At 42.5% G+C, this 22,694-nt stretch overlaps 1 protein-coding gene across 1 annotated transcript in view; it reads left to right on the top strand.

Annotated features, from left to right (window-relative positions):
* Nucleotides 1–22,694, top strand: part of LOC101919076 (multiple epidermal growth factor-like domains protein 6) — a 201,018-nt gene that overhangs the window by 126,283 nt on the left and 52,041 nt on the right. The window contains exons 6-9 of the mRNA XM_055817598.1: nucleotides 5,299–5,421; nucleotides 12,021–12,146; nucleotides 18,873–18,995; nucleotides 21,612–21,749. Coding sequence (XP_055673573.1) covers nucleotides 5,299–5,421; nucleotides 12,021–12,146; nucleotides 18,873–18,995; nucleotides 21,612–21,749 — 510 coding nt within the window. The remainder of the gene's footprint in view (nucleotides 1–5,298; nucleotides 5,422–12,020; nucleotides 12,147–18,872; nucleotides 18,996–21,611; nucleotides 21,750–22,694) is intronic.

Here is a 22,694-nt window from a genome sequence, read left to right as displayed (position 1 = left end):
CGAATGCCAGCTCAGGGATACCCTTGGCACTGGGATCATCTCTCTTTCCATTCAGGATTCCCTAAATGTTTGTGCCGTTGTTGGCTTGGCCAGCCCAAAGAAGGGAACTCAGACCTGCAGTACAGGTTTTATCTTTAATAACCTTATACCTTTAATTGTACTAAAAATATGAAAGCAGGAAAAGCGTGCAATAAACTTAGTATTAGAAGAGCATTTCATCTTATACTTTCGGAGTAGCTGCACACATGTATGCAGAAGGATAAAATTTGATGATAATGACTTTGTGAGGATTGCAGCACTTTAAAAAAAAAATAAAGGGAATTCAATTAGAAATAAAAGCAGGCCTGCCTTTCAGTATTTCTGCAGGCACTTTGAGAACTGAACTGACAGTTGTCCTGCACCAGAACCCAAACATATGCATATGCTACAGAGGGTCATGGATGCATCGTTGCAGGCCTGTGGGAGAGCGGGTTATGCGTTAATCGTGAGAGCAGTCACTGCAGAAGTTGCTAGACAGGCTCCTTGGAAAAAAAATTATTTAAAAGCAAAGAGGGCTTGGGATTGCATGAAGTGGCTGTCCAGTGGTTAAAATAGACAAACATTTCTTGGTCCTTTTGAAGGCTTGTGATCATTCAGGTATTTATGTGTGGGTTTAAGGATGTACTTGGTTTGCAGTGTAAGCATGAGGGTCTTTGGCAACACCAGCTCCCCTCCATGCAGAGATGTGGGAGCTGTGGCTGCTGCCTGCTCTTCCCCTGCAAGTGATGTTGGGGCGATGCAAGTGGAGAACTTAAAAACAGGGAGCTGAAAAATAGTCTACCCACTCACAGCTCTGTCTTATACAGCCTGGCCAAAAAAGAGGGGAAAGATCATAAAAATGGAGAGGCTACTGCAAAAGCTCAGTCCTGCTGCCACAGAACTGGGTGGGGTTTTTTTTTTTCTTCTTTTGGGGTTTAGTTTTGCATGTTGTTTACATTTCTTAATGGTTTAAAAAGCGAAGCCGTTTGTTAGTGGATAATCAACCTGGCAACATCTTGCCTTTTTTGATTTCTTTGTAAGAACAGGATTGTAGGTTCACTAATTATCTGTGTTTAACACCGTTGTCTCTTTCTTTTTGAAGAACTGATTGATCATAGCTGTTCCTAAATGTTTTAGTAATGATATGAAAAAAACCATTGATGTGATGATGGTGAATTCCAAACAAGCAATTACACAGCTCTCTTTATACAGGGTTTGGGCAGGGAAATCAGACTGTTGCCTTTGTGGCCTGTCAAATCAATTGGGGATGGACTTCCTTGAGGATTAGCAGAGTCCCCGTTTAGGGGTATGGTAGACTTCAAAATCTGTAACTTCAGTAGGATCTGCCCTTGGAAAGGACACAGTGCTGGCAATGGGTTGTGCGTTTCTATGCTGCATCCTCTTTTCCCATGTTTGGGACTTGAGCTGTGCATCCTTTTGGCGTGGAGGAAAGGTCAGCGTGCCGTCGCAATGCGCAGAGCTCAGTCCAGATGCACAGACCTCAGAAGCACACAGAGCAAAAAAATGGGCATGTCGTGATGGCTAAAATACTTTACATCTTGGAAATGCATAGGATTAACTTTTGGCTTGTATGGCTGGCCATGAGTTTATTATTGCCAGGTTGTTCCTAATGAAATGTGGGTAAATGGGGACACAGTCCCTGGTGGGGGTAGGGGAGCATGTGCTGTATACAGACAGCACAAAAAGCAGAGATACCTTAGGTGGGCAATCCCACTAAAATGCATCTCTGCTGAAATTTGCCGAAGGTGAGGAGGAGGATATTCACATACTGTCTCTGCTGTATTCAGCCAGCAGCATAATCCCCTTTGCGAGATAGCCTTGGGACAGCACAACGTTTCGCTTCTCGCCTCTCGTCTCAGCGGATTGCTCTCCCTGTTTTGTGGGAATGCAGTTGCTTTCATCACAGTCTGATTTATGATAAGCAAGTGTTAAATGGCTTGAAATTCAGGTTATTCAGATAAGTGTCCTAAATTGTAACTGTAGAAGGTTGAGCACGTGGGTGTTTCAGTTTGATCTGCAGTGGAAAGTAATCCAAATTTAATTATAGAGTATCATTAAATAGATACACTTCCATAATCCCATAATATTCTAGAATCACAATAGAATGACTTTATATTTCTAGGACATTTTTTCTATATTTTTATAACTTCATAATTCTAGAATAATTTTGTATCTCTCTAGTTACTCCCATGTAGAAAAAGAAGTGGCTACTTCCGTACCTATAACAGCATAAGCTGTTGTTTTTCTGCTATGTATATCCTTTCCTGGTATATATGTCCTTTACTAGAACAACAATTTCGATATAGAATTCCAAATAGGTTAGATTTTTAAAACTTTCAAGTGCAATCCAAGCATTTAGATTAGTGTCTACGTTGCAGATTGCTCCCCAGACAAAATAATTAAGGCATTTTTCTTCTATAACTGGGGTCAAAGTTGTTTCCTGGCCTTGAGACATAAAGACATTAAAAGGTGACTGTGTGCATTTTTCTTGATTATATCTGAGTAAGTGAAAGAATCTTTCAAAGTATTATCCTTAAAATATCGATCTCGCAAAGAAAGCCTGAGATTGGAAGGGATCGAGGGATCGTCTGTCCTCAAACTTGCCGCTCACTTGGCATCCTGGCAGGGCAGTCATGGAGTTGTGTTGCAGGCTCGTTGATCTCACCTGTTTCCCCCCCTCCCCTTACTGCTGGGAGTCTCGGGGTGGGCTTAGGTATAGCTCATATATACAAGGATTTTAAGGTCTTTTATTTTTCATTTATTTTTTATTGCCTTTCAGCAATATAATTGCCTTATTGCCTTTTGGGATGTGCCAGCATGAGGGGAATGCCATTGAAAGAAGAGCTGCAGCAGGTGTGGGAGCTGCTGGCCACAGAGCTCCACCATAAACCAAGTCACTTCTTTAAATGTTCAAGTAGAGACTAACAAATAAAGCTAGCACCAAGTGCTCATTTTTATTAGCTGGACTGTTTTTTTCCTCCTTTCCAAGTGCTGATATCCTAACTTAAAACTCTATTTTAGAGAAGTTCTGCAGTTGGTTGTAGCCTACAAAATTAATATATTGAAGCTCCTGGAGTCTGAGTTTATTAAGGTATAAATACTGGAACGTGGTGTACTATATAGTTCAGCTGCTTCCTTGTTAGATTCTTCTGAGCCTTTTTGCTTATTTTATTTCTGTAATACTCAAGACAAATAGTTTCCTGGTTTTGATTTCATCCTGGCATTTTTCAGCAGGCTAGGTCTTAACAGTATAGAATTCAACAAGATGAATAACATTATCTGTTTACTGTTTACATTTAAAAAAGCAAAACTTCTGTTTAAAAGAAAGAGTATTCCAGATGTCTCCAGGCAGTAGGAAATGTATGTAGTATACAGTCTAATAAACCAGCAAATATAGCAGGATTAAAAAGTGCTGCATGTTAGCAAATGGTCTAAATTTAAACACTAGTCAACACCAGGACTTTATTTTAGGTAAGTGAAATTCATGTGTGAAACACTAAAATTTAACTTTATAAATACTTTTCCTTAGGACTAGGATGTTCTGCGTTTCCAAGTCATCTTTAAAACTTCCTTTTTCATTTAATTTTGATTAGATTTTCTAAAATGGAAAAAACATAAAAGCATTTTCAAAAATGTAAACCATGAAAGCTAAATGCAAAGCAGATATACCAACAGCAAAAATATGAAAGCCAGACCCCCTTGTTCCTCAAGTGCAATATGGGGGGGAAAAAACCCCTCTTTACATTGCTGTGTTCTGCTCTGCTGCCAGCTCGCTTCCCCACAGCAGCAGCTGCAGGCTTGCCTCGTGTTGCAGCCAGTCTTTTATTTTTCTAAATCCCAGCCTCCTCATCCACACCCACCGGGGTGGGTAAATCCCTTAGGTGATTTGAGAATATGATCTAAAAAGTGATTAAATCAATGGCAGTCTTTAACATTGAAAGGGGGTTTCTTTGTAGATGTATATTGCAGGAGGGAGGGTTGGCTTCGGCAAGAGTATGGTGGGTTGACCTTGGCTGGATGCCGTATTTCCAATGACTTCTGTGACAATTTTTAAGCTAATGGTGTCATAGAATCACAGAACCATAGACTGGTTTGGGTTGGAAGGGACCTTAAAGATCACTGAGTTCCAACCCCCTGCCCCGGGCAGGGCCACCTCCCCCCAGCCCAGGCTGCCCAGAGCCCCGTCCAGCCTGGCCTTGAGCCCTGCCAGGGACGGGGCACCCACAGCTGCTCTGGGCAGCCTGGGCCAGCGCCTCCCACCCTCACAGTAAAGAATTTCTTCCTCATAGCTGACCTAAATCTGCCCTCTTTCAGTTTAAAACCACTCTCCCTGTCCTCTCCAGGTCCTGTCACCACCTGCCTTTGTAAAAAGTCCCTCACCAGCTTTCTCGTTAGCCCCTTTAGGTACTGGAAGGCTGTTATGCTTTGATGAGCCCAGGATGTGACTGGCTTTCCAGGCTGCAGGCGCATGTTGCTGGGTAATGTTGATCTTCTCATCAACGGACAGCTCCAAGTCCTTCTTCTCAGGGCTGCTCTTAACCCACTCTCTGCCCAGCCGGTGTTTGTGCTTGGGATTGCCCTGACCCGTGTGCAGGACCTTGCACCTGGCCTTGTTGAACAAGTCATCTGAGAAGATGCAATGTAAAATTGAGGTGAACACAAGGAAGCCCGACAGACAAGAGTCACAGCAAACGTGGCACAAAATCACCATTCTTTTTAAACATAGCATCTAAGCTCTCTGTGCATTCAGTGGCTGAAAATGTAATGCTGATTGAGAGCATGGGCTCTGCTCTTGCATGGCTTTTTTTCCATTTATGTTGGTTGTACGTGCTTGTAGCCTCAAGAGCACCTGCTAATAGTATTAAAGGCCTGATGCAAAAGGAAATCTTAATACAGCAATTTTTTACAAAAACCACATGTTTGACCAGTGGTACCTACAAGCTCAGATGTGTTATCTCACCCTAATTCTTTCCCTGTATTTTTTTCTTGGCCCTGAGGCAGCAGCCGTGTCACCGATCACTCTAATTAACAAGGCTTTCAGAAGTAGAAACTACAGAGGCAGTGCCCGCGGGAACTTTGAAAAACACCATCAAATTTCAATTTTCTTTGCTCTGTTTACAGCACAGAAGTGAAGTAAACAAAAACCCCGGCTGAGTGTAACGATTACATTATGTATGAGCTACGTGCCGTCCAGGAAAACCAGGGTATGTCTTTGCTAAGGCTGCCTTGTAATTCTCATCATCTGCCTGCCTTCTCTAGATGTGGACGAGTGTGCGGTGGTGAACGGGGGCTGCCAGCAGGGCTGCGTCAACACACACGGCTCCTTCCACTGCCGGTGCCAGGCGGGATACAGGCTCCACGCTGATGGGCGCACGTGCGTGGGTAAGTAAACAGTAACAAGCACTTCACATACTTCAGGACATGGTTTTCTCTGCTAAACCTGTCTTTCTCTAAGTGCAAAGGTTTGTAGGCTTCCCCAGTCTGAGTTTTGACTAATTCACAAAGGGTTTCAATATCCATACCAGTTCAAGCAGCTTCCAAGAATTACAGGATTTCCAATTTTTTTCCCCTTTTTGTATGAACAAAGGAGTAACGGTGTCCTGTGTTTCTGTGATGCAATCTTGCGAAAATTTCTTCTGTTTTGCAGCAGGCATTAAAGAAATAGGGGTTCTTCATTTCCAATGAAAATGGCTTTTGATTTCTGAGCATTTTTTTCTTTGTGTCACATCTCACTGCATGTTCCAGCACTGCCCTGGGCTTTTTTGCCCCCATTACTCTTCCTCTTAGGCTTTTTGCTTGTTTTTTCTGAAGAGTTACAAACAGCAGATAGTGACATCTCCTGCCTACAGCTGCCTGGCAGAATGCTGCTTTTCTGACCAAGCAATCTCAAAACACAGCTTGTGTCTTCAGTGATGAAGGAAAAATAAAAGCTTGTTGTTGCCACCCTGAAGTTGGATATAACCTTACAGTACGTGACCATCTCTGTTAGACTGCCCAGACTGGGACCCCCTAGGCTTTCCCAGGTGGTGGCATGAGCAGAGGCAGGAGGATATCATTAACTGGGTCGAGGGGGTTGATGATAAAGTAAGATCTCCGTGACTGTGCTGCAATAAGCAGAGCAGAAGCTCTTGGAAGGATCAAGAGCAGAGGCCAAATTTGTGAATTACTAAGATGCATTTCAGAATGTGGTGCTATGGACTGGTAGCTAGAGAGGGAGCTCTAAGAGGCTAATAAAATATTAAGCTCAGACATTTTCTCTGGTTTTCAGAGAGTGCACGAAGAGAAGCAGCCTTACCCTTCATCTCTTCTCTTCAGCCTTTGCTGTATGTTGAATTTTTTAGGTAAAACAGCAAAGCAGAATTGTCTGCTGGGGTCTGGTTTACATTTTAGTTATTAGGCACTGTAAGCAGCACGGATGGGGTGGGCTGAAAACTCTCCTCCAAGGCATATTACATGAATGTTTAGTTTGTGCTAATCCTTTTAGCTCACGCAGGAGGTGCTCATGCATGTGAAGCTGAGAGTTTTGAGCACTTACCCTGAGATTCTGCTCATGCTGTGGGCTGATAATTAGGGTGCTATAGGTTTGTGAAAGCTCCTTGTTCCCACAGCAGTCCTATGCCCTTTGATTCATTCCTTTATGTGCATCAGTCTTTAAAAGGTTGCGCTGCTTCTGTACATCAGGGATACATCTTCATCTGCTGCAACCCTGTTTGTAACATCTCTATTACAACTGATACCAAACTTCCTTTGCTCAGCCAGCAGAACCCATGCTGTGCCTCTCCATGGCACACCCAAGCAAAAGACAACACATGAAAGCCAATGACAAAAGAAGTTGCAAACAAAAGTGATTGCTTTTCTTTAAATTAGTTTTAAAGCTCCCATCTTGAAGATCTTCCACTCATGAATGCTTGCTTACGGATGTGTTTCCCTTTCTGCCAACATTAAATACAGAGCACGGGCTGGCTGCCCGTCTCTTCTCGGCAACTGCTCCGCTAATCTGAATGATGCTCGCAGTTGTACTGACAGACGTCTGCTGTTGGTCAGAGGAATTCCATTCCAGGAAGCAGGCACTAGAAAACAGTAGGAAGAGGGTGGTATGATCCCAAAGGCTATACCCTGTTTTTCAGGTTTGGGTGAAAAGCCACTGATTTGCAGTATGGAAATGTACACGCATGTAAATGAGAGCACCATAGAGCTCAGCCGTTCAGCCTGTGATGCTTGTAGGGAGGATTAGCAGCTGTGCCATTAAAAATAAACCCCGTGTTTCTTAGGTTGCACTCTGAGCCCTAAAAGAAGACATGCAGAGTTAATTCTGCTTGTTGCTAAAAATAATAAAATAAAATACACTGTCCTTGTGTTGCATTTAAATCAGTACGAAAGTCAAGTTGTAGAATTCTGCAAAAAGTCTTAAAATGCTCTGTCATTTGGGAAGAAGTAAAGAACATCATTTGTTCAAATTTTTAAGCCTGATTGTAGGTAATATGAGAAGAACAGTTAAGTATGGTCAGACCACATCTGCAGAATAAGTTCGCTCACAGTTTGGTCATTGTCTTGGTTCTTGCACAAAGTCCCCTGCTTGTGCTTAATGTCAGCCAAATATGTCATCAGTCATTTCTGGTATTATCACAGCAATAAATTTACTGATGCAACCAGAACATAAGATGTACAGGGCTCAAGCTGCTGGAATAATGGTTTTTATTTAACAAACTTACCCTTTTAGTAGTTTGGGTTTACCACATAGAGAGACTTTCAGCGGTTTGGTAATTAACTGCAATTAAAAGTGCGTTGAAGTCTCAATCTTTATTAGCTTAGTTGGAGAAGAAATGGATAAGAAAATACTAGTGTGAGAGAAAAAAAACAATGTAAAAGCAGAGTGGCTCATATGTAACTAGAAACACTAGTGTTTTTCTATGAATTAAAGGAAAAGGGAGAAATTCAGCTCTGATCAGATCTGACCAGGGAAGACCCAGAAGTGAAAGATGTGATGCCCGAGTTACATTACTCTGTCTGAATAGTCTCATTTTCAGCTGTGGTGGAGTGGGAATTTTATACAAAAAAAGTGGCTTTGGGGGGAGACAACTGAATGACAAATGCAAGAAGTAGGTATTATGGCAATAAAATGAATTTACCTGTGTAATACGTAAAACCTTCCATGGGCATAGAATAGTAGTTTTCTCATCGCACAAGTAATCAAGAAGCTGTTTGGAGTTGTCTTAGCTATGAACATTATCAGAAAGCAAGTTTTCATTTCACAAATGTCAGTATTGAGAAGAAGTTATTAAAAATACTTAATACAACTTTCAGTTCTCTTTGCAGTATCTCAGAAATTATCAATGAGAAATAGAAATAAATCCTAAGACGAGAGACAGGAGTAGGTTTCAGAGAGAACCACTATCATGATAACGGATATACACAATACTGAGTGGAGGATATTGAGTTCTGTTTCAGCTGTTTAGACAAGGCATCAAAATAAATGGCTATCATAAGCATTGGAGCACAAGACAGTTACTAATTGATGAGGACAGGGAGAAGCATTTCATATAAACCAGTAATTCAGGAGTGCCTAGCACTGGGATTTGGGCACTAACTGCTGGCACTGACCGCTAGGGATGGGGAAAGTCTGCCTCTTCTGCTGCACCAGTTGACACATTTCAGTTTTGAGAACTCGTCCGATCAAGAAGTAAACCCAATAACACACCTCTCGTTTGACTGCGTGCAACTAAGCAGAACACCTAGCATTTCAAATATTACTGTTAATGCAAGCTCTATTTCTTCCATGGCTACTTTGGAGGATGTAACGATCTCTCCCACATACTAAGAATAAAGAGGGACAAAGTTCTAGGAATGAGCTGTTTATGGAAGGTGTTCAACTCAGCTGCAGGTATAAGAAACAAGTGTCCCTTTAAACAGGCTTTTCAGATGAACCCAGCCCAGATTTCTGTATGTTCATTCTTTCCGCATCTTCATTTTCTTTTTGGCAACCCTATGTTTCTGGGAGCAAAAGTGCCAAAATCACTTGAGGGGAAGCAGATTTTGCAGCCTAGATGGCTTGGAAGTCTCCCATACATAAAGAAGTGCATCTATGTTCTTACAAGATATTCAGCCTACATCTGAAGAGTCAAAAACCTGGGATAAGCTACTTTCTTCTGTGAGTGCATGGAGGATTACTGACCTTCTGTCACGAGCTCTTTCCAGCAAGTCTGGTCCTCCTACTATGTCATCACAGTGTGTTTGGGATCCTGACTAACTGCTGGTGGTCCATCCCTCCACTGCTAGTACAAGCCTCAAAGTACATGGTTTGAAGAAATCTTTGTTTGTCATCCATCCTGCTCTCATTAGAAACTTCTGCTCGTACTCCAAGGCAAACAACCGCTTAGACGGGTTGCCTTGTTCAATGATAACTAGTGTGTGAAACTAAAATACTTTCTTCTTGATTTCTTTGGTCTCTGATAATTTGTGCCAAGCCAGAATCCTATCTTTTTGCATGCTCCCTGTTGTTCTTAGCTTTTTGGTCCCACAAATTTTGCTCAATATTGAATGCACTTCTAGATATATGTGCCAGACTGAACGTTCGCTACAAAACAGGTAATTAGAACAACTGAAGGTAACACTCTCCAATTTTTTTGTTTGTTTGTTTGTTTTTAATGCCTTGATTATGGTAATGTAGTGAATTTAATTTCATTAAAGTTTAATTGACTGGTATCTGGAAAGCAGAAACCCAGACAGAGAACATGTTTATTGTAGTATTGGTCTGTGGTTTTAGTTTGGTGCAAATTCATTGTCTTCATAGGAATTTATTCTTTTTTGAACTCCTAGAAGTGAAAGCAGAGACCCCGATTCATCTCTGGTGCCAACTGTTATCTTTGATGTCTGCCTTATGTAGAAAAGCTGTTGAGATGCAGGTTTTTATGGAGACTTTCACACACTAAGGCTCTTAATAGAGGAAATAACAAAGACAATATCTCTACAAATCTAGAATCTATGTTTTTCCACAGAAGTAAAAGCACAGTGCGTCTGAAGTTATGTTTCTTGTCATTGATAAGGTTGGATTTAAGATGATGGAAAACTCATAGGTTTTAAGAGGCTGTGTGTTCTGACCCCATGGTTGCTATGTGTACGTCTAAGTGTGTGTGTGTGTGTGTGTATAATACTTGTTATATGCATATATATCATACTCAGGTTTTTTGTACAAATGGGCCATATTACAATAACTTGCCATATTTCTGCCTCAACCCCATGCACGTGCTCAGACCTCCAGCCACAAGCCCTTTTACAAGAGGTGGGATTAGACTCACGACATGCCGAGCCTCTCCCTTTTTCTGATCAAAGATGCATGGCCGGTACCTGGCAGCAGAAGCACGTTTCAGCCCATTGCTTCCCTGATGGCTCTTCCCATCCAGTCTGGCACCTCCTCTCATGCAGCCTGCTCGATACCTCGATAAAAAGGCGTGATAAACCCGGCCACGGCCACTCGGGAAACTCCGCGCTCCCCAGCCGCAGGCAGAGACCCGCACCGCCCCAGCTCTCCGCACACAAGTTCACGCTTGTGCCTTCTGGCTTTGAAGCCTCCAAATTTTTTTTTATGGCAGGTTGCTGCTTATCTCGCCTTACATCCAAATTGGCTTTTGCCTAGAAAATGGCACTTTTAAAAATCGGGATGTATATTCTGTCACTTGGAGCCGATTGAAGGCATTTTTTATCTTCTGAAATATTTTCATCTTATTTGAATATTCTTGCGGAAAAACAGGTCTTTGGATACAAACGTGCAGCAAGCAGGAAGCTTTGAATGTATCGGGTCTGCTGTCTCCCGTGTAGCGATTGAAGTGCTTTCAAGTTACATTGCTAACCGGGTGGGAGGTTTGCAAGCAGAGGTGGAGCTCAGAAGCCAGGGTCAGTGTGCAACGAGGTGTCCTCTGGCTACTTCTGCGTATGCACCAATGATAATGTAAAAATTAGCTTCTCTTTTTGTCTTTTTAACACATACTTGGCTGCACAAACTAAGTATTTGCTAATTGATAGCATAGGGTGAAATGTATTCTACAGCAGCTTTTGTGGCTAATGTTTTCTTAATGTCTATTATAGATAAATGAATTAATATGAATATTCTTAAAATAACTATCAAAGCTTTTTGCTGACTTCATTGGGTCTGGAGTTTGGTGCTTTCCATGAAGGACCAAATAGTCTTTCTAGCTACTCATGGAGAACATAATACATTCCCGCTGTTAAAATATATATAGATGCAGTCGTGCACATACTCACACTTACGTATGTACAGCACAATAACACGTTCAGACGATCCATCTTATTTTTATATGCAGTGTGCGAATAGGTGTGGGTGTGTGTTAATGTGTTTTGGCAGAAGGAGAAATGTTTCTCCAGAGGCTGGGGATACATGTTGAACAAAAAACAGAGTATTAATTTGCTCGGGTAAAAGAAGCAGCATCTTTAGAGACGTACTAAAGACCCTCTTGTTCCTTGTGGTTTATTTTGTAAGTCTGTCCTGTGCAGCTTGTGACTGCTGTCATTTGCAGCTTCCAGTGCATGAGACTGAGGAGATCACCCTGAAAGACAATTTTTTTTTATTTTAATCAATGACAGCAGGGACAAAAATAAACAAACAGCTAATGGGCAAGTGCCAGTAGGGCCGCTCTTTTTTCCCCTCCCCCGGCCCCTTACCTCAGTGGATTCTTGAGTGCTTTGCTGCTGTCAGATCAAAGAGTGGCTGTACTTCAGTCAGCGTTACAGCTCTTAGATCTCACCTGCCTCTCGCTGGAATCACGACTGTCGCCGACGTGGGATGCTGTGTCAAACAAACGCTGTGAATGCAAGGGAGAGCAATCACACAGGGGATGAGGACAGGTGCATTTATGAAAGCTGTTTGGTGAGATTTGCACATTTTTGCTGTCATTCATGTATTTAAAATAGGAAATAAGTTTCTTGGGTTGTTGATATGTGTTCCTTCAATGCTTCCTTGGTTCCAGCTGTCAGTTCCTGCAGTGTTAACAAGGGGGGCTGTGAGCAGGAGTGCATTCAGCTTGGTGAAGACCGCTACAAGTGCCAGTGCCAGCCGGGCTACCAGCTGAAGAGGGATGCCAGATCCTGTGAAGGTAGGTCCTGCGTTACCTGTCTGGAGACAGACATTAAAGGCAATTTAAAAGACCCCAGGATAGTGCTTTGGGTTGTTGGATTCGTTCATTTTTCACCCTGCTTGCCAAAAGCAGTTTTAGGAATCGCTTATTAACAGGATTTTAAAATGACACGTGTTTGAGGTGTGAAGTTCACATTGAGTCACAACTTCAAATGAGATTTTGGCCTCATAGACCCCTGGCTGTTCGTTGCACGCTGATGATGATGACATAGGTTAGGAACGTAAACGTGTTCTAATTCTAACATTTCATTACTCATCAAGTTGTATATAGAGTTGGCCTGTATAACATGTTTTATTCTACATAAAGACTTCTTTATCTGCTTTTGGCTTGTGTTGCTCCTAATCGCAGTCCCATTCATTCATCCTCCCCTTCAGGTTTCTAAGCAAACACTTTCACAAGCAGAACAGAAATGCTACCTTTGGGTTTGATTGTTGGTTAGGGTTTTTTTTCTCACATATCTTAGCATATTCATCAGTTTTTAAGGCAACCCCCCCTTCCCCAACACAAGCGCGCACACGGTACCCTTGCATATGCCAGAGAAAGATAGGGCCAAATTTATGGATTTACTGCGCTAAAATTCCTGTCACAAAACCGTTTCCATATGGCTTCTCTTCTGCTCAGAGATTTTATATGCTGTGTGTAAAGTGTAAGTAAATCCTGCTGTTCAGCTTGCTTCCAATTCACGCTGTGTGCAACGAGCACTTGGCCTTCGGTTCTGGCCTCCCCAGGCCCTGCCCTCCGCAGAGCCTGTGCACACCGCGCTGCAGCAAGCGCCCGCAGCCAGCTCGCCTCACCATCTCTCACCGGGTGGCCACTTTTTGTTCCCGAGACTGTCGGAAGGAGTTGGAAAATAGGAGCTTTAGTGGGAAGAGGGCATCACAGACCTTCCCCCACTGTTCTCCAGTGCATTTCCAAACCTCTCGCAGCTCCTCCACTGCCTCTCCCACTCAAGGCATCCTTGGCCAAGGCAGCTGGGTATACAGAGCCCTGCAAAAAAACTCTTTGGCTTTTTTTTGTGGTGGTGTGGTGGGACAGAGGTTGGATTGGCAGGGTGTAAGTATGGCACTGCCTGGTCAGGTGGGAGTTGTCCCTTTTGGGTGGTCATGGAGCAGTTCAGACCTCTGTTGTTTGGAGGTTTAGAGCCGCTTCACGCTCTACCTATCTCAGCCGCCAGCAACTGGTTCAGCTCAGCAGCAAAACGAGCAGGCTCAGTCCCCTAATTAGTGAGGTTTTGCCACCACACAGACAGCTGTGGCCGTTCGCTCCCTTGTGTCGTGGGGCTGATGAAGGTCAGCCACCCACCGAAGGCAGCAGTTTGTCACCAGGTGGTAATTACTGAACAGTGGAGAGGGGCCAAGGTCAGATTTGTCTGCGAGTAAGACCTTATCTGGAGTTCATGTGTATGCCTGGTTACCTACGTTCAGAGTGGTGTAAATCAACATAGAATAGTGCACCCCCGCCCCAGGACAGCTGTGCTCAGAGGAAGGAGAATCTCTCTCACAAGGAGAGCTCAGCTGCCAAAATGAAGACCAAGTAGGATGCTTTTCTCCCATAAATACCTTAGCAAATAAATGCCTGGGAGAGAAAAGTGCTAGGTAAGGCAATGGACAAGATTTTTACAGGAACAAATGATCGTAAAGTGGCCATGAGTGCATTTGGGTTGGCAATTAGAGATGTTTTAAGTAGAAAAGGTGGGAGGAGGTGAGCCTGGCTGCTTTTAATTTCCACGGATGGAGAAACTACAGCGGGCTAGCTGTGCTGCCAGTGTGGAGTCATCCCTGCTGACTCTTGGGAGCTAGTACTGCACCCCATGGCCCTGAAAGCCTGTACAGAACCACACAAGCCCAGCAGGGTGGTGCAGCATTCAGCATGGAGGAAAACCGACGGGATGGAGTGGTGTGGCATCAGGCAAAATTGTAAGATAGCGCCAGGGGTGAGACATGTATGAATGCAGTCAGCAGCGGCTGTGCTAGCTGTGTAAGAGGGTGGGCTATACAGGATGTGTGTTAGAGTGAATTCCCCATTGGGTTATCCATGGGTGGCAAGAACAAATATCTTTCTCAAGCCACTTTGAGTTTTCTTTCTGTAAGTCAATGCTCTTTCCACCCCTAACTTTTCCTGCCATGAGAAGGAAATTTTACTCCTCACCACTTCATATTTTCTCCACGTAAAGTCTTGCTGTGAGCAAGAAAATTAACTTGATAAGGCCCAGTTCTCTTTCTTTAGGTGCTTTAGAGGTCATGGCAGATAGGACTGGAGACTGTTCTTTACAACCTTGCAGTGAAGGTCTGGAAGGCCCACAGCACACACAGAGCCAATACTCATGCTTCACCAAGAGCATTGCTGCCATCCCAGATCAGTGCATCGCCACGGCTTTTTCAGATGAGGTTCCTGGATGTTCTGGGACTTCTAGGAAACAAAACCATTCCAGTACATTTTTTTGCCATAGTGTTCACAGCTTGGAATAGAGCTTTGTAGGATGGAGTCTGTTATCTACTAAAGTTAAGTTAAACAGTAAGAGACAAATATGTTGGAAAAAGAACACTAGTGAGCTATTTTTAGCTTTTCCTGAAACCTGTCTATAACAGGAAGGAACAGACGTGTCAGTGGAAAACAAGTCAATCGGAGGTTGCCTTATGTCCTGAAGATCTTTCCTTTATGAACATTTGTCTTGTCTAAGGACTTTTAAGACTGCTATCTTTATTCAGATTACTATGTTTTAGTAACATCTACCCTATAATTTGTTATTTGCTTGTTGTCATGTCACAGAGTATTACAAGTTTTACTCTATGCTGTAATCATTCTCAAATTAAAGCTTTAGCTGCTCTGAAAACCTTTATAATATGCAGGTTTAACAGATGCTGTTTGATAGTGATTTCATTTAGTTTAACCAAATAGAAAAAGAATCGGCAAATAACTCGTTATTTTATATCGGCAAGGAACAAGTTCTTGCTTGAAGCCAAATCCTTTGTAGACTGCAAATTGTTGAACTGCAGAGCCAAGTTGTCAGCCTTGAAAGCGTCATGTAGAATGAAGTGCTGCTGTCCCTTGGAAACCTATTTGCAACCTATCCTGTTGAAAGTCCAACACAAAATTTCAGTTCTACATCCTTAACAATGTTTTGTTGTTTGTTTGGTTGGCTTGGTTTTTTTAATATATCAGATTTTGATATGAAAACTCTGGCTTTTAACCCAAGTCAGACCTGTCCAAACAGTCCCGTTAGGTCCGTGCAAAGTCTTTATTTGGGTAAATACATCTGTATGCTTCCAGCAGGTACATGTTCCAGAAATAAACTCATGAACCACAGTGAAATCTTTGAAGTGGAGGCTTCTGTACACACTTTATAAATGTGTTTCTAAGTACTTGCCACTTAGAGCAACTTATCCTTGAAATAGTATATTATTGTCTGAGAAAAGAAAAAAATCCTGATGTGCAACATGAATGGCATATGGGTTTAGATTGAGGGAGTTTTTTTAGGGCCCTTCAGCATTTATTTCCTCGAGAGACTTTTAAATACACATTGTTCCATGGCGAACTCCACCCTTGTATGTGTTTATGGGTTCACACATTGGAGTGCTAATTGCTCTTGTTTAGAGCAACTCTTGAAATCTGCTCAGTTACAGCAAAATAAGAATAAAATGTACTTTTCTTGTCCTACTTCCAAGTGTAATACGAGCCCAGTTTCCTGCTGTTTAAGGCATTGTTCCTGCTCTATGAAAAATGCCATCCAGCAACAAAGAAAATAGTGCACAGAAAAACAGCGGCTTTACTATACGCAAAATTCTGTCAAGTATTTTTTTCCTAATCTAAGCTCTTACAGCTACAGTAATCTTTGCTGTTAGTTGTAACGATGGCAGGTAAGACCATTTTCAGACAAAAATGTGACCTTTAAGTTGACAGTGTGCTGTAATTGGTTTCAGTGATAGACCCCTGCACAAGTGGGAATGGAAGATGCTCACAAATCTGTCAAAATGAGAAAGGAATTGCAAAATGTGAGTGTCACCCAGGGCATTATCTTTCTGCAGACAAAAAGTCCTGTTTGGGTAAGAAACTATGGACTGTTTATTGGAAAGGAAGGTATTAATCAGTGCTCTGGCTTACTGAGCTTGGAATGGAAAGCTATATGTTATTCAAATATATGTATGCATTTTGAAACAGCATTTCTGTGGTATTTATGTCAGCCAGTAGTCTTGAAGGACCATTTTAGTAATGAAAATTACTCTGTGATCTCTTAAATCATGCTTTCTAGAGACTGGATTTGTAGATGCTGTACTGTTATTCCTGTAGGGTCCCTTTAAAATAATGCCCCAGATACAGCTCCTGGAAAGTTGGTTCAAGTAACACTCTGAACCAGGTCACTGAAAACCTATTTAGAATTCAAAGGGCTTTTTAGCTGGAGAACTGTTTCCATATTAATAGAGAAACTACTGTGAAGGAAGAAATTGTGAAGTGTGAGATTTCCAAAGAGAGGAGCTTAAAAAGTTGAATTCCAAAGTCCTGTATTTAGTCTGGGATTTTCAAAAGGATCTAAAGCATTTCTGACCTGAAATGTGGGGGAATTAAAGATCAAAATACCTGCTTTTCTTTTGCAATATGAAGCTTGGAAGCTAGATAGTTTATCAGTTTCAGGAAGTAAAAGGCACTTGTGGACCTCATAGTGCACAGATTTTTAACAGCCTTGTCAGGATCAGGGTATGTATTCAGACACTAATTTTAAACTCCTCCTTTTGAAGACATGGCCACAATTTTGCCAATATTTAAACTGTTGTTTTATGTATAAAGGGTGCTGGGTTCTTTGCAAAATATTTACTTCCTACCCGGAGTATTATAGTCCAGTTGTCTGTAAACCCTCCTTTGAGTAGCACTGCACAGCTCAGCGATTCCCCTCTCTTACTGGCGTTACTCATGAGTAAGGTTACTGAAAAAGCAAAGTATTTTCAAGTAGCATAGACACTTCAGTGATGATTAATAGATGGAAACAGCAGTGGGTTTAATACTAGGGTCAATATGTTACTCGTTTTATCTTGAATGCATGTTGACAATTCTGTTAATTTATCTATAAGCTAAAGCACTAGGTAGCTTGCAGCGTTATATATGGGAACAAATTATCTTCCCAGCCTCATGGCAACAGTCTTTTGAATCATTAAGTATCGTGTCTTACCATGGATATACAATTATTGTTTTTTCTCCTAGAAATTATTCAACGTCTTTTGCAAAATTCAAGCTGCTATTTGACTCTGGAAACCGAGCTAGGAGACAGAGGGCAACTAATGTGTCATACTTCAGCTATTAGCTGTATGTGCAAGATAGGAAGAAACATGTGCAGGATGGTGACTGTGGTTCAGTTTTCCAACTTTTTATTTTTCTGTTTGAAAAAGCAGAAAAAGAGAAAAGAACATTTACAGCATTTGCCAACATACTCTACTTGCAAAATGGCAATTACAGAAAAAGGAGAAATAACCCATTTTATTCTAAACAGCAGCTCCTCACATTGCTGCTTCAGAGAAGCTGTCATTTATCCTGAAATTTTCATGAGTTGGTGTGTGGTGTTTGCACTGCCTGGGGCCTCTTTTTGCAAGTAGGCTGATTGCATTCGTAAAGCTCCTTGTGTTCAAGTACAAGGGGCCATGAATACGGTGCTGGTTACAGCACAGACGGAGGAAAAAATCTGTTAGTGGTTTGCCGTGGTAAAAGGTGAGGAGCTGCACACTGGATTGTTCTCTCCCGTGTGCGAGACACTGACCCAGGACTGCTGCAATAAATAATCTGTATTTTGCGAGTGAAATATCAGAACAAGAGGAGAAGAAGGAGGTAGGTTAGGGGTTTGCCATGTGCAAGATAATTCCAGTCTTTGCACAGGGGCCGGCGTTTTCTGCAGCTGTGTTCCACAGCAGCAGTATTTAGCATAAGGTTTTGCTTTGCTTTTATTCAATAATTATTCCTTAAAAGTATTTTTGCGTTCCACTGAGATTTTAAGAAGATGGATGCCTTTGGCATTTAACTCCACAACGCAGACTAGTGGGTGTAAAGCTGAGGAAGAGACTGCTTGACATAGGACTGGGCAAAGAATGTTCTCCCCACCTACAGCCCTTCACCTTTTTCCTTTTCTTACAGGTGGGGCAAAACTCCCCTGGTAGAGTAGGTGCCTTCCTGCTGCACCTCTGTAGAAGCAGCTGCGTGATTCAGGGATGTGACAGAGATCTGTCTCCATTGTACCTTCTGAAACCCAGCCACCACTTAATCCAAATAATTTTACACTCAGAAAATAGTCAGCTTTTTCCTGCTCATTCATTTAACTATAATGGCATTGAGGACCTAGTGATGATTTTAGGGTACTGGGAGATAGGACTTCCTTCTGAGTTCTTCATGTGACTTCTTTTGTCATTGCTTTTTTTACAAGACTAATAAAGTTGCTTTGGCTGATACTGTAAACATAACATTTGGTATTGTAAACGTTCACATGGAGAGGTTCAAAGTCAACAGTGTTTAGAAAAGAAGATTATTTTGGAGAATGTTGCTGTGAGTTCACTGTTCCTGGATTCATCAGGTGGTGTCAGCTGTAGGCTAAAATCAGGATGCTCTTTTCAGTGGATGTTTGGAAATACAGCTGTGTATGTGTAGAGCAGTATTATTTTTTATTTTAATATGCAAATGAATATTTTTGCCTTTCTCTCTGTTTCGTAGATGTTGACGAGTGTGCAGAAGGGAGAGCCAGGTGTGCTCATCGTTGTGTGAACACTCTGGGATCCTTCACCTGTGTCTGTAATCCCGGCTTCGAGCTGGGGGCTGATGGAAAGCAGTGCTACCGTAAGTGACACTTTTACAGCTATGCATTTCAGGTTATCTTACCTGCAAACTGCTAGGCTTCAGTTTTAATTCAGTCAGATTAGCACTCCCAGCAAAATGCTAAAAAGTATGCAAAAGCTCAAGCTTAATACGGTGTTCTTCACCTTCTGCTACTGCTGGTTGTGCAGGTTGGTACATTCCTAAGTGTTCACAGACCTTAATTACTGCATCTCAAAGAGTAAACAGCCCGGTTGGTTTATCTTCAGAGTCTGGTGAATTCTGCTGCAAAGCTACTAAAATATTGCTATTCTATAAAATATATTAATTCCTGCCCTCTTATTCTTCATGTTTCCATATTTTTTTTATATTTCTTATATGCTGGATCTGATGCAAAAGAAAACCATCATGATGTTCCACTCTTGTCTTTATTTGTCTCAGTTTACTTGTGTTCCTCCTGAGATTATTGAGGCTTTTTAGTAGATGCTTTTAAAACAAAGGGAAAAAAGCAAGATTGGGGATGACAAAAATATTTGAACAACTCAAATGTCCTAAACTGAAGTGATACTGAGCCCTGTTGTCTTCCTTCCCATAACTTAACTCATGCCAGCGGGGTTTCTTAACCAACACTGCTTTTCATGAGAAGGGGACTGACTCCCAGCGCTGTTAGTTGACAGGTAATCCCTGGGCTGTCCTTGAGGGCAAATTTAGATTAATAAAGGAGGTGATGTGGAAGAGTTGGTGTTATTATGGACCTAACATAAGCTCATTGGAATGCAGACAAAAGCATGACCTGTTTTAGCAAAGAGGTGGGCAAAGATTGTTCAATCTTAATAATACTGTGCAAGAACTTTCAGCACAATTTCCTTAGGAAAATATGCTGCATGCCAGGGAATTATTGCTTTCTTTAAGAATGTGCATATAAGAAATACTTAAGGATAAAATTCAGTTTCAAAGCATTAACATACATTAAAAACAAAAACCAATTACACGAGAGACATCCTGGAGAATTATTTCATAGGTGATGGGGAACTGTGAGTAGTACAATGGTGGAGGAAATGCAATTAATATATAGATACGAAATCATCTCTTACAGGGATAAAAAATTGGCTTAGACCACTTAGATTTCATTGTGATTTTCTGATAATATTTTTCACCAAATCTCAGGGGACGGTGGTTCTCTGTGCCTTATGTACAATATTACAGAGCAAACAATAAAAATAAAAACATTCTGCATATATTTATGATCAGGATTATCCCAGTGTTTGAGCAATTTACAATCTTTGTTTATTCTTTCGTTTCCCCAGTGGCATGGGGAAGAGCTGTTATTCCATTTTTACTGATGAAGAGCTGAGACAAAGTAAATGATGGAGATGGCGTATAAAGTCAGATTCTGCATTTGATTGGCAGGTTTCCTAAATCCCAGCTTAACACACTGGACAGGAGACTAGATTTCATCTCCGTGGTGCAAAAAATCTTACTATGCATGAAATGTATCCCTCGGTATATGTTCTCTTAATTCATACCCTGTCCCAGCTAGACTTGCATTTCTTGTTGGCAGGCAGGTTGCTCCCTGGGGACACAAAAAGAGGTAGGATGGGAGCCACTGGCACAGGTGTGTGCCTGGGCCGTGGGGCAACGCCATCCTTCTGTACCAGGTCTGAGGGCCCCCGCTCTGAGCTGGGCTGTTTCTGGAAGGACGGTGGCTCATTTAGGGAGAGTGTTTCTCAGTTCCCCTACATATTATGGGAAATTAATTCCTCTCTAAATCGCTCTGTAACAAGATAATCCATCAAATTCTTCAAGAGAAACTTTATAACTGACCTTATTGTTTCTTTTCATCCCAAAGAAATCGTCTAAGGAAGTACCTGGGTGGGGGTGAGGTGGCCAGATGCTCCCTTTCCTGTAGGAGGGTTTCTGCTGGACCTGGCCATGGTGCTGTGAGGAGTGCCCAGCACAACCGAGTGCAGGAGGGGGGGTGGTCTGTCAGGGCGAAGGGGACTGGCGACAGCATCGTACCACCACCCTGTCTTAATTGCAGGGGGGACAAAGTCTTAGCAGAGGAGCTGCCGTGTGCCCCCTTGAAGGGACATCCGAGGGTCAAACACTGCGAATTGGTTTGCTCTGCGATTCGGTGTCAGGCTCGCCCACAGGACCCTGCCGTGGAAGTTTAAGATGTTTGTGTTTGGTGGACGTTTCAGAATCTGACTCTCTCCCATTCGCATACAAAACCAAAAGCTGCGTTTTGGAAAGCATAAGCAGTCTGGGTTGAGATGGGCCACCTGGGCTCCTCAGATGGTTCCTTTCCTCCTTTGAGGCAAGGGCAGAACTTGCTGTTGCGTTCAAACAAAACATAAATCTCAGGAAACCTGTGAACGCTCCCGTAGCAGGCAGGCTGCTGAAGTGGTGAGCCGGCTTCATGTTACCAAAGTTGAGAGCATCCTCTGTTATGACACAAGGAGACATAACCGGAGTTCAGTGACTCCAAAATGTGCTCTGCTCGGGTGTGTGTGGGAGCTGAGTTTATATTTCCTGCTACAGCGGTCGGCTTATGGATGCTTTTTTACAGAAGGCTTATTCTCCAGTGACTCTCCCCCTGTGCTTGCTTTTTAACATCCTTTTGATTTATTTCTCTGCAAGGCATCGAAATGGAAATTGTCGATAGCTGCCAGGAGAACAACGGTGGCTGCTCTCACCGCTGCGAGCACACGACTGCGGGGCCGCGCTGCTCCTGCGATGACGGCTATCGCCTCGAGTTTGATGGCAAAACGTGCGCAGGTAATTCATGGCAAATGCTGCATCTCTGCGGGAGTAGGGAGGTGATGTGGCAGGTCTCTCTGCAAGGGGACCCTGCAGGAGAGCTGTCGCTCAAGGAAATAACTTCCCATCCCCTTCCCTTCTTCTACATTTTAATTAATACTGTCCTCTGATGCTTCCTCCACTGCTGCTCCAGCCTGCCTTGCTCTGCATGTTTGCTGGGATTATTAATTAACAAGGGGAAGGAGTTCTGCCTCCTAAATGGAAGATGACACTTTGGTGCATCACCAGCTGTTATGGCCGTATCTCATTGTGTCCAGCCCAAGTATTGCTTGCCTGACTTTTTTTCCCTCCCCTTCCTCAGCCAGTGACTGGGAGGAAGGTCGGCTCTGGCTGGGAGCTCTGGCACTGCGGTTCTGAAGTGCTTTGTGCGCAAACTCCGCTTTGTGTTATGGAAGTTGCTGTATTTCCATCAGATTTGCTCAGTGATGAGATTGCACTTCTGGCTGTGAGAAGTCTCACTCAGGAAGTGAAAGCAATAGAGTTAGATTTGTTTTTGTTTTGAGAGAAGAGCTTAAAAAGTCGTTCACATTTTAAATGATTTTACTATGTGATTTTTTTTCTTTTATCTTTTGTTGTTGTTCATGGCTTTTGCTATGCAAACTGTATCTCATTCTGGTTTAGGCTTGCTGTCACTATGTCATTAAAATTTTAAGGAATAGCAAAGAAGAAGCAGGGTGTTGGGGGGAAGGAAAGGAAGAGCAGGCATCACAGAGCAGTATAGTGAGACATGAGGAGAGGCAGAGAGCAGGAGCACTGGTGAATGGGAGAAGCATTACCCGTGGGAGTCTTGCAACTAAAAAAGCCAAGTGCTGGAGAGAGGAAGGAGCAGGGGAGGAGGGGAGCATGGAGGTTTGCACGGGCGGTTGATGCTGGAGCTAAAAAAGCAAAAGCAAAGAAGGTCAG

Source organism: Falco peregrinus, chromosome 12 (assembly GCF_023634155.1).
Source record: "Falco peregrinus isolate bFalPer1 chromosome 12, bFalPer1.pri, whole genome shotgun sequence".
NCBI classification, from domain to species: domain Eukaryota; kingdom Metazoa; phylum Chordata; class Aves; order Falconiformes; family Falconidae; genus Falco; species Falco peregrinus.
This window is presented reverse-complemented; position numbering and strand designations above follow the sequence as displayed.